Source organism: Astatotilapia calliptera, chromosome 15, assembly GCF_900246225.1.
Source record: "Astatotilapia calliptera chromosome 15, fAstCal1.2, whole genome shotgun sequence".
In the NCBI taxonomy this organism is placed as follows: domain Eukaryota; kingdom Metazoa; phylum Chordata; class Actinopteri; order Cichliformes; family Cichlidae; genus Astatotilapia; species Astatotilapia calliptera.
The window spans coordinates 37,552,023-37,564,447 of NC_039316.1; the positions used below are offsets into that span (position 1 = coordinate 37,552,023).

Genomic DNA, 12,425 nt, shown 5'->3' on the forward strand with positions numbered 1-12,425 from the left:
CGTTTATTTACAGCAATAGACTGAAATAGGAAGCAAATGTCATGAAAGATTGCCCCTGCTGCCAAAAATAATTATCTTCAAATGGGGAAAAAGGAACGTGGTGATTGTTTTGCCTGTTTGGAATGCAGTGTTTGTTTCATTGGCATGAGGTCTGAGCCCTCGGTTCCTCCCCGAGTCTAAACTCCGAGGCTAGCTCAGCTGAAAACGGTCCCTTTGTTGAACACTCCCCTGCACACACACTGTATGTGGAAAAAAAACAGGAAAATAGTATTTCCTACTGTACAGCCTACATCAATAAAGGGATTCGAGAATCAAAAATATTTGTTGCCATAATTACTCTGGTCTACTAATTTAAGTGTGTGGGGGGAAATCACATTAGTACTCGTGTGTGGAAAACTGTGTTCACTTTTAAACATCCGAAATTGATGTGGCCCCGAAGTGTGGAGAATTGGATTGAGGCTTCACTGAGTTTGATAGATCCTGTTGGCACTCCAAGTTGTTTTTATATCTAGCTGGCATATTATATTCATGAGCACAATGATTTTATGAAAATAGCCTTAGGACTGTTGTGGCTCAATTAGAACATTCAGCTGCAAGCAATTAGTCGACTCAAGTGGGTGATAATCTGTACAGGAATTTTTCATGTGGACACCTCCCCAGCAGATGTGAAACTGCATGGCAGTACAGTTTGAAATAATTAATTCATTGGTAATAATATTCAGTGATGTGTTTTTTTTTCTTTCTTTTCAGGATTTTAGTTGTTAATGATTACATTTCCTCATCTACGCTGATGATAATGATAATGACTACAAACACATTCTCGCCACACAGATAACATCTACTAAATTAAAACTGTAATTTAGGTGCATTTGAATATTATTTTGTAGTGCGTTTACTTGTGCATGCAACAACCATCTGGTGCTTAGATGTTACTGATCTAAATCTGTCCATCAGTCTCCATCACAGTTCAAGGAATAAGAAAACATGACAGTGAAGCACCTCGACTGATCATCTCAAAAAAAAAAGGATATACAATATGAGCAGCTTACATCTATTGATTTCTCTTTGACTAATGAGGTTCACTGTAAGTATTAGATAACAAGGTCATTGATTGCTGTAACATAACATGATTGGTGTCTGTGCATCATGGTTTTTTTTTTAAAGAGCGTATCATTGATGAAAATGATCAGTGCAGATACGTCTCTAACAGAGAAGATTAAATTCATCAGCAGGATTAGGGGACAGCATGAGTTGATTATTAATTAATAATTATCGTGACAATTATTATTATTACCAGTCAACAACCGTGTATTTGAAATGTTATATTTCATAATGACATATTAAGTGCAGCAGGTTTTTACAAATATAACATGTTGTAAAAACATTAACATGCAATTAGCTGCATCTTTGAAGTTGTTGTCAATGAATGTGAAGCAGTTCTGGAGAACAAATGATGCCGCTTACACTATTTATATCAATGTCAGGGGCGGCTCGCGAGGCTCTCCGAGGAGCTCCATTGTTGCCGCCTGACAGCACAGCGCCTTGTTCTTCCTCTCTGTATGTACGACGTTAGTGTTTATTTAAAGCGCAGCCGATTAAGATTTCATAAAGATCCAGATTCCGCTTGGACGTTTCACAGGGATGTTCAAAAGTTCATGAGGCATGAAACTGCTCTCCACTCGAAAAATTAAGGGTAGGAACAGTCACCTCATTAGGCTAACAACTGCTAATACCAGTGTTGAATTACATGAAATGTAAGTAGAGAAATAGATTTACCAACACACGTGTCACATCATGTTAGACGGGTGGGGCAGCACGCTGGTTTCCCACGTATGAAGTCTGGAGTATGTATTGGAGAATCTGGGCAATGCAGCAAGTGAGGCCTACTACTGTTGATATTAATAGTACTAAAGTACATATGATATGCACTTAGATTCACCAGAGTTTTTAAATTGATATATTTTCTTACAGTTTGGAAATGTTTCCAGTTTTTCAGATAAATTTGATCATTAACACAATAACACTTCTGTAAAAAAACAAAAAAAACAATTAACACAGAAACACTGAACTACTCTCTAGGAGGAATTTTAAGCAGTCAGGAAAGCTCCGAAGTATTAAACAGTTATGACCTGCACACACATTAAAAACAGCCACACTAGCGGTCTGTGAAGTTATCATCAAGGTGGTGGATCGTAACTATGGCTAATATTAAAATGATAACATTAGTGTTGGGAGTGGGTAGCAAATTATATCAGTATGACGGGATGACACAATTATTTGTGTGTAAAAAGTACAATCATCCTTCTGAAGGTTGGAGCTGAAAAAAGTCTATTAAAACTAGACAGAAACAGAAGCAGCCTACCTTACCGACTGCATTCGATCAATAACAGAAGTCACCAGAAGCCCAACGCTACCTCAGAAAATCTAAAAATGTTGAAGTTTTTTTGTGATTTTGCTCTGCAAACAAAATCTTAAAGTATTGGTCACACAGTCATACTTCCAGTTATATTAACTGGATTTTTTTTTTTTTTTTGCACGATGTCAGAGAACTTAAAAACAGTTTTGTCACAGAAATATTCTTTTATATTGTTTGTAATTTTTATATATATAAAATATGATCCCCTGTTATATTAAAAATGTATTATTTTCCTGGGTATCAGTTTGAAATTCAACGACAAAAGAAGCAGCAGCTTTTCCTTTTTAGTAAAGCTTTGAGTTCCCATCTCTTCTTTACAAAACTGATCAAGCTTGAGAATGAACACAGTTAAATTCCTTTCATTTACTAGAAGTCAGAGCTGCACTGAGATCTCATATTTGGCCAAAGGAGAACATTCATATTGTTGTTTCTGAAGCTTTCCTGAATTGTTGTCTTTGTACTTGGGTGTTCTAGCTTCGCGTCGTGTCATCTTGTAAAGGTCACATTTTGACCAGCAGAATGTCACCGTAGTATTTCTATTGACTTGAGTGGCATGGCGATATACCTTTTCTGGTTTAAAAATCAATAGATGGATGGATGTGAGTCAGACAGCCTTCCCCCTGACTCTTTAAGAGCCTGGAATCTCCCGGGTGAGCTCCATAAATATGGCACAAGCATATGACAGTAATTATAAGTTTCTGGGATGTCTCACCCGGATATTGGGCTGGATTGTGAGTTGAAAGCGATGCTAATGGTTAATTTCTAACAACCTATTTCCTGCAGCATTATTGGGCCACCCCCTTATAAACTGGTCTATATATACTGATACTGGAGCTGGTTATACTTATAAAGACTATACTGTACACACGTGTGTGTGTGTGTGTGTGTGTGTTGTGTCCTGTTCGCACCAGATTTTTTTCCCTTTGCTGCTATTCTCTGGCCTTGGAAATGATTTAATTTTTCAATGGCCTGTCTGCTATCAACAGGCTTGCCTCTTGAGAGAGATGTCTGCCTTGATAATTGTGCCATGAACCTCATCAGCATTTCAGATGAAATGGAGCTAGACGGGTCACTTTGAGTTTAAGAGATGCTAATTTGATTGAAATTCAAACTGGGAGCACCAGGAAGTAGATTGTGCCTTTTTCTGTAATGTGCTCCCCTCACTCATGTCGCTTTTCTCCTCCAGTTACACAGCGATTGTTTTGCTACTGCTGCTGGTGCTACTGTATTTTTTTATTTTTTTTATTATGAATTACAAATAGCTGCTTTGGCTTTCAGTGAGTTGAAGGATAGAAAATCGAGAAGTGGGTGCAAAATGATCTGAGATTAAGCAATTAAGGGACATCTTACCGGTAGTCTAAAATAAACCAGTCACGTGACCGGCACTTGATGTGACACATGCAAAAATGGTAATAAAAGATTTACTTTCTACACTGCTTTAAAAGTTTTTAATTTAGTTTCGTTTTCCTTTAAATCAGTTTGCAATTGTTCTGATTCAAAATTGAATATAATTAAAATATTTCAACATTTCAGGGCTTTTTCTCCGGTCATCTATTTTTCTCTCTTTTAAAGCAAATTTCTTCACTCACACACAGTCTAAATACACATTTTTTGTAGTTTCTTTTATTATTATTAAATATTTAAAGGTTTATCTTCGGTATTACCTCGTGGTTTCACCCCCATGTCATACTGTGTATGGTTGTGTGTGTGTGACAAATAAAATTTGAATTTGAATTTGAATTTGAATTTTGTGGTTGTGATTAATCTGATGATGAAATGTGTGACGACCAAATCCCCAAATTTCTAATTATGCAGTATATTTCCACATATTTGTCATAAAAGTAAAACTGGAATATAAACGTATAAACTGAAAGCTTGACATGATACAAAGCATAGTTTATTAAAATAACACAGTTATAAAAAACAGGCATGTTAGGATTTCAGAAGGCTGTAGACCTCCCACTATGTTTGTTTTTGTATGTTATCATGATTTATTATTAAATGAACATATTATCCTCAAGGCCCATCATTCCTCTGACATGCTTTATGATGTCATAGCAAAAGGTTAAATATGGTGGATACATGGTATCAGCGAGTACTAGCAGTTCACCTTGTTGGTATCTTATTGCGTTCTTTCCCACTGCCCTGAGACGGAGCTCATATTTAAAAGAGATTTACATGAAATCCAAGCAGCACACTCTAATTGTACTGATGTCTGCCTCTCCCAAAAGGTCAGAGATGTGATGGGATTACATTTGGAACACTTCAGTGTGATTAAAAGGCCGGTGGGAGAAATGGAGGCAATCAAAGCAGAATCATGCTCTCTCCTGCAGTCGCTTTAGTTTTACGTCAAGAAAATTGGTGATCTGATTTTACATTCTGAGACTAATTTAAATACATATTTTCGAGACATTTTCAAATTCAAATTATTTGTAAGAAAATACCACAAATAAGTAGAGAAAGATATAACCTTTTGATTTAAGCTTCTGACCTCTACTTCTTTTATCTCTTCAGACTTGGCTTTGCTTTGAAATGTATTCATTCATTCATTCTGGAACAAATTTAGATATATGTGTATATATTCTAGATATTTTCCCATTCAAAGTATCTGTGAGCAACACCCTGAAGAGGAAGAGAAAGAGCTAGTTTTTATTGGAGTCTGTGACCTCTAAGACTTTTTATCTCTTCAGTCTTTTATACACTTTGAAATGTATTATTTACTAATTACTTCCTTACTAATTTAATTATGTACTTACTTATTCTCAGCCAACCTATGTTTGATGTAAAAGTTTCCTAAAATATGACTGCATCACATACACTCGTCTGTATAGGCACAGCAGGAACAAACAACCCCCAAAAATGAGTAATAATAATAATTATAATTTTGCCTCCGAAATAGTATATTTACTATTAACTTCTTTAAGTCTTTTTAAAAGCTAAAACATAAATTGGTAGTCTCTTCACTTTTGCTTCAGTGAAATCCTGCTGAGCAATCAAGATAGTCATAGAAAGTTTCAAAATCTCAAAGAAAGCGGAGGAATGCTTCCTTTGACTTAATAATCATTATGTACATGATTAATTACTATATAGCCTAAGAGTAGTAAAAGATCATACTGTACATGCATTTAATTAGTGTGCACTTTGAGACCTGCGCCCTACCAAATCCAAAATGCTGAACTTTTTTATGGGAGGAATTTCTATTACGTGCTCTCTCTCAAAATGAGGGTTAGAACTACGCACAGCACAAGTCATTAGGGTTTTTTTTTTTTCTCAATTGGTCTCAGGGGATGCCTGAGGTTTCACTGAGGAGACAGGCATCACAGTCACACAATCCCACAGACGAGGGAGCCCCCTGCTCCGCTGCTCTAAAATTAGGGCAATATATCAGAAAGAGCCATCAACACTTATGTCAACATTGTTTCATGAGAAATATGAGAATTTTTTGTGTTTATGTCCTGTCGTTTCACGCATTTGCCTGAGTGATGATGGCAGGCCGGTGTCTCATTAGTGTCACAAATTTTATTTTTGAATTAATTCTTTTTCATACCCGTAACATAAAGTATGCATTCATTTCCCAGTCTCGTTGGTATCTGATAGATAAAGCACGGTGATTTATATTGCTCCTGCATGAGATGCTTATGCATGAGCAAAGGAAAAACAATCATCAAAGTGACCATATAATATATGGAAACTGCTACAGACTCGAGAAATATTAGCCACAAAAACAAGCAGCGTATTATGGTCCCAGCATGAAGTGCATGTTTTAATTTCAAAACAGTCATTCATTTCCATAAATACAACTATAATATGCTGATATTTTCATCTGTTATCACTCACGGAGGTCATTAATAAAGTGAAATGCCCCTTGAAATCTGCACTAAACACAGATGCACACAGATGTGGAAACAAATGTGTGTTTATGCTGATTTGCTCTGTAATAAAATGTGCTGTATTAAAATTGCCAAAAGGAAAAAGAAGGAAAAAAAAACCCATTTGTGCTTCTCAGTCAAAATAAGAAGGTGTTCTCTATCAAAAACATTTATGAACATTTATGAACTCTTTCAGTCAGCATGATTTGTAGAAATGCAGAGGAACATGAATGAGCGATGTCTAATTATGTTCCCTTCTGTTGTTCCGACTTTGTTCTGGACACAGTTGTGTGTTGTAAATCTCAGTCCCAGCGCCCTGCATGCATTCCTGATACTCAGCTAAAACTCTGTAGGTTTGTTTTTAAGCAAAAACTAAAGCGGCACCAGTGTCCAGCCCCTACGTCAATTCATCACTGTGCCCCTCAACAGGAACCAACTCTGTTCCACTGAGATACCTAATAATATATTAATAACATTTGGACACAGAGCAGCGATTACGTCTCCAGCCCAAAACAAAAGCAAAACCCAAAGCACAATACAGTGCAACCAGTAATACATTTTCCAATGATCTGCTGTAAATGGGCGCACTGGTCTGTGATAAGAAGAAACAAATATTATCTCTGGTCTCTGCTAAATCAGCAGAACAGGGTTATCGATCCGGCTCCTCACATTGCCAATAGAATTTCAAGTCCCCTTGGAAGCAAAGACGGCTAGCTCAGGGTATTGATGTCATTATCATGATTTCAGTGTAGCGAGATGGTGGTCTCCTACAACTCCCTGAACCTCAGAAGATCCTCTCCAGATGTTAAAGGCAGTGACTGAAATGTACTTCTGACACTACTGTAAGGGCTGTTGAAATTATAAACAAGATATCTAATATTATTATTCTTATTTTTAAGAAATGACACATTTCATATTGTCTGGTCTTGTGGGATCTGCAATTTCAGATGCTCCAGTTATTATTAATGAGACCTTTGATGGCATTTTGGGTGCCTCATAAAGCTACTCAGCATGTAGGCCCATTCAGAGGAAGCTCAATCAATAAGTCAGGACATTTGAGTGAAACACACAGAGACTGTTTATCCTGTGCAAAACTCACCCCACCAAAGACCAGTGTGGGGGGTAAAGATCACATGAGGTTCCTGTGCAGTAGTCCAGTACTGCATTTACAGTGAGCCACAGTCAGCTGCAACATTAAAACTAGTGCCACATAATGTGCGGTTCCCTCTTCTGCTAACAAAACAAAATGGAATCACAGGGCTACCCTGCGGGATCCGGGTCTTAGGATCCCGGGGGTTCTAGAATGGGACGTCCTTGGATTGGGCTTGTTGTGGTGCACTGGATTGGGGTCTGGAGGATATGAAGGCAGTGCTGCTCCCATGGGTCATGTTCCCAGAGCCATTACTGAGCATTCAAGGTGACTTTATTTATACCCATAGGTAAATATGCTTTACAGCAAAATGATAGCATTTGGCATCCGTTCACAAAACACCCACAGCTATTTAAACCTGACAGACACATATTAGGTAATTAGACAAGATGAATCCAATCAAAAAACAGTTGTTATTAAGTAAGCATGTTCCCCGTTACCGGGGACTTCTGTGGTCCAATGATCCCCGAGGGTCGTTGTCATGTTCCTCGAGCTGCGACGGAGCAATTTTACGGTGTGATTTAGCACATTTTTTCTAAGGGAGTTCTGTTGCTATGGTGACATCCTAACAACGTCTTATGTCTGGTACGTGTCAAAGTCAGTCCGTGCATTGCATTGCTGGTGTGTGTCATGGATATTGACTTTGACACATACCAGCGATGCAATGCAAGGACTGTAAAGTTGATCATTGTATTGTTAATTTTATTTACCCACCGTTTAGTTTTTACATTTTTTTTGGCTGCATCTGACAGTGTTAGAATAATTTGTTGCTTTTTTTTTTCCTCCCACAAAGTTTCAACTGCATGCAAGCAGCTTGACATTTAACAAACCACAACACATGCAGAAGTTAGTTTGAATTTAAGCATGATGACAACTCCCTCCAAACTGCACTCTATTAACAACAACAGAGGAGTTCAGATGACTTCAAGTTGGCAGACAGCACGGCTAACAAGCTGTCGCTAGCTAGAGGTGTTTATAAAAAGGTGTGCATGTGCAGACGGGGCCTCGCGTGTGTTATCATAGGTCATCTGCCTTAAAGCTGCAAAGAGAGATGTCTTCAACCAGGACATGTGATGCGGGGCATGATATCTCACACTGTATGTGTTGTACTGAGTCCGAAGGGGAACTCTGTATTTAGTTCAGTGCTGACCAGCTTTTTACCAGACAGGTGATGCTGTGTTATGTTAAGGGACTAAAAATATAAGAGAGGCTTCTGGATTTTTCCTTGACATATACACATTCAGACAGATTATCCACTATCTAAAAGAAATACAACACAAAAGACCTCTTTTATATGAACCTGATGGCAAAGATCCAACAGGCATGTACAGAGTGAAAAGCACTGGAACTGGTCATATCTTTAGTGCTCGCAGATTCAATAGCATGGCTACATCTTGCTGAGCGTTACTCTTTTTATTTCTTTGTTGATAGAATTTGAATATTTCCCAGCCTGAACATGAGTTAAGAGCCGTTGAAAAGAACCGGCACACAGCGCTTTAATATTTATGCTTTTATGTCCTTCGGTTTGTCTCGATACACGCTTAATCACCCAGGGAAGGAAATCCCAGACAGCTGATTCTGTCCCTGTCAAACTGAGAACACTACATCCAGATGAACACAGTCAACTTTCTGGGATTTCCTTCAGTTGCCGAGTTTGCTTGAGACTGGATGAATTTGAACAAAGCAGTGAATGTTTCTTTCCTGTGTTTTCTCTCGTCAGATGCAACAATCGGACCCAGTGCATTGTAATCACGGGTTCAGATGTCTTCCCCGACCCCTGCCCAGGGACCTACAAATACCTGGAGGTCCAGTATGAGTGTGTTCCCTACAGTAAGTATGGCCCTTCTGTCATGAATTGTAAACTCTCCCTTTTCTCTCTCCCGACACCCCTTCCCCATCGTTTCCCCCCTTCCTCCTTGCCCTCTGTCTCTCCTCCTGTTGTACCATATTCTGTCCCATTTCTTCCAGACAGTCTCCTTTCTTTGTCTGCAACACCTTCCAACACCCTATTTCTCCTTCTCTTCTTCCATCTGTGTCACTGTGAACTTTTCATGAAATATGACCTGTAAAACCCTTTGGTCCTCTTCCACACGGCCCTTATTATTGATGTGCTCACTGTGTTTCCAGCAGATCGACAAGCCTGGTTATGAGGTAGCAGACTAGAGGGAGGGCAGAGGAAGTCATGCTGACTCTCCTTAATAGCAAGACAGTGTTTCATTACTCAAGTCTTGTACGGAGAAGTCTATCAGGCATAAGCACAGCTCACCTTGATGGCTTAATATACATTCGCACAACAGGTGTTGAAATATGTTAGCAGATGTTTCATTATGTAACAGAACAAAATAGCTCCACTCATAAGTCAACAAGCTAATATTTCATGTAAAGAGATAGCGTTAACATTTTGTCTGTTCCTCTGGTGTTAAAATATTCATTGCCATTCAGCTTCCAAACAATCTTTAGATTGCCCTTTGTATTAAAATTCTCCTTTGTCCTTTAAGCTGCCATGTTCATTTGCAATTCGTGAAGGAAATTCCCCCGTGTAACCTTTACAAACTGATTAATGACAAAGATTTAGATGAATTGCCAGAATCACTAATCAGGTGGAACTGAAATAATTAGAGTCGGGGTGATGGGACAATAGTATTTGGCAGCTCTTGTAGATCCAAATGAGTATTTTGCACTCTGATGTCTTTGGATGTGTTGCAGTCTTGATTCAGCTCAAAACAGAAATGAAATAGAAGTAGAAATAAAACACCTGTATTCTGTTTCTCCTTAACACATCTGTTCAACGCTGCTCATTACCAGTAAACCTGCTTAAGCTGTTCCCCTTAGTGTTGAATTGGAATGCATTAGTGAACATCATTAGATGGTGAAACTCATTACAACTTAAAGGTTAACCTCTCTGAGGCTTTGAGGACCTGTAATTAAACATGGAATAAGCAGTAATGGGCATTCGAGTCCAACTTACTGAGGAAAGACGAATCCTGGAGGTCCTACCTCAGACTGCACTCAACTGCTACCTTCTTTCTTTTTTGGGGGGGTTAGAGAGGCTAGGGGGAGCTCACCTTATAGTCAAGCAACGTATTGATTCTACGTCTTGCTGTGATGCCGCAAACTTTAATAGTAGGATTAACCTCAAGGTGCACTCGTGTCCACCCGCTGTTATGATTGTCTTTTGCCTTCACATCTCGCAGAGGAAACAGTCTAGGCTGCTAGTGTGGTGGTGAAAAATAAACTTCTGACCAAGGACTCTCAGCCCTAGAAAAGTCTGTCTAACCAATGAAAATAAAAACAAGTCCTCACTCTAAACAGTTTCAAACATGCATGTCTGTAGCCCCATCTTTTTGCTTCTCAAGGTCCATGCCCAACCAGAATAGGACCAAGAACACAGAATGTATCCTATCGCAACTGCCCTGGTAAGTGTATAGTGTTCTCCCAGTCTGATTCAGTCCACACAAGCCCAGTCCAGCCTTTCCTATTCAACCCCTACTGTAAACAGTGATAGACTTTGATTTATAGGAAAGTTGCCTGTTTTGTTGTTCTCCTGTAACCAATCCTCTGTCTCCTCAGCCGTCAGCAAAAAAATAATATTAATCCATGCATCTCATTTTGTAGAGTCAGACTAATGCAGATTGAATAGATCATATGCCAAATAGAAAGGTTCATGATTAACAACATTTCAGCAGTCCAGAAGCTTAGGAACCCCCGGATTTGCAGACTTGAGTAGATGTTTTTCAAAAGAACACTTGAAATCCCCATTAAGCTGATCAGCAAGGGGACCAAAGACAGTGTCCTCGTTTAGCCCGGTAACTACCACCCCTCAAAATCTCACTGTCCCCAAGAAACACAAGTAGCAGTTACACAACAGAAGACTTAAAATGTTGTTTTTTTTCTCACCAGCTGAATGTATTTAATCCATTCGGTCTATTTTCCAAGTCTTTGCATAATTACACTTCTGTGCAAGCAGCGTGTGCAATGACTTACCTACATTCCAACCATTTTCCTCCTTTGGCTTTATAATTTGGTTCTTGTCATGAACTGCCCTCATTAGTAGCATTAGCTTCATATTCCAGCCAAGGATGTAAATTTTGTCTTCACCTGGCACTGAGTCACCCTTTGAATTGGCTCCAGTAATTGCTTGAATCAGGCAACATAAAAGCCTCGATGTTTCTTTATTAAGATTGTTCTATGCAAGCAATTTCGAATTGGTGGGAAAAAAAGAGGATGATTCCTTCTCTATTCTTACTTGTAAAACTGCAGAGTCGTGCCAGTTGGCATAAGCAGGCCTCATTGCTAATATTTTCATTTTCATCACCTGTTAGTACAGGTAAACCCCTCAGCTCCGAGTGACAGTGTTGGCCAGAACAGGAAAAATAGGATAAAAAATACAGCATGAGCATCGAGTCCTCTTTGATGGCTTTGTTTAGCCCCCTCACACCTCCCACCCCTTCCTTTTTCTTGAGTATATTTAATTTAATGCTTCAATTCAACACCAGGATACCTAACTGAGTTGACAGCAGACATGTGTTCACAAAATAATAGAAAGCCAGATTATTAACCGGGGTTATTTAATTACAAGTACTTCTTAAAAAGCAAGAATTCCCTAGAAAAGAAAAGAATGTAGTTTCCTGGGTTAAATGTGGATTCGAATGTGTCTCATGCTTGTTGTAATGTTGCTGTATATAAACTGACTTAATTTCTTCCCTTCCCCTGTGCAATCTGCAGGAAACCTCCTGGGTATCTGACTCACTCTCTTCATCCACTGACCGATTTCTGATCACACTGATTGCTGTTTCTATTTTTACATTTCTACTTACATCATCAGGTCTTCGGTCATGTGTTCTCCCTTTCTTTCCAGATTTCCTTCACCCGTGTCTCTCCGTCTGCTTCTCACCTCTTCTATTTTGTGTGGCTGAGGCAGCTTCTGAGAACTGTTGTTAGTTTGTTTGATTCCTATCCATGTGAGATCTCTTAGTTAGGTGCAGCACAC

The 12,425-nt window shown here is 38.8% G+C and overlaps 1 protein-coding gene across 32 annotated transcripts in view; it reads left to right on the forward strand.

Annotated features, from left to right (window-relative positions):
• The window catches only part of adgrl2a (adhesion G protein-coupled receptor L2a), a 91,789-nt gene that overhangs the window by 38,388 nt on the left and 40,976 nt on the right, over nucleotides 1–12,425 (forward strand). For 22 of the 32 annotated variants that reach the window (XM_026194674.1, XM_026194677.1, XM_026194670.1 and 19 more), the window contains exons 4-5: nucleotides 9,156–9,265; nucleotides 10,792–10,851. In XM_026194674.1, coding sequence (XP_026050459.1) covers nucleotides 9,156–9,265; nucleotides 10,792–10,851 — 170 coding nt within the window. The remainder of the gene's footprint in view (nucleotides 1–9,155; nucleotides 9,266–10,791; nucleotides 10,852–12,425) is intronic. The other 10 variants (XM_026194686.1, XM_026194659.1, XM_026194683.1 and 7 more) reach the window with 1 other exon arrangement.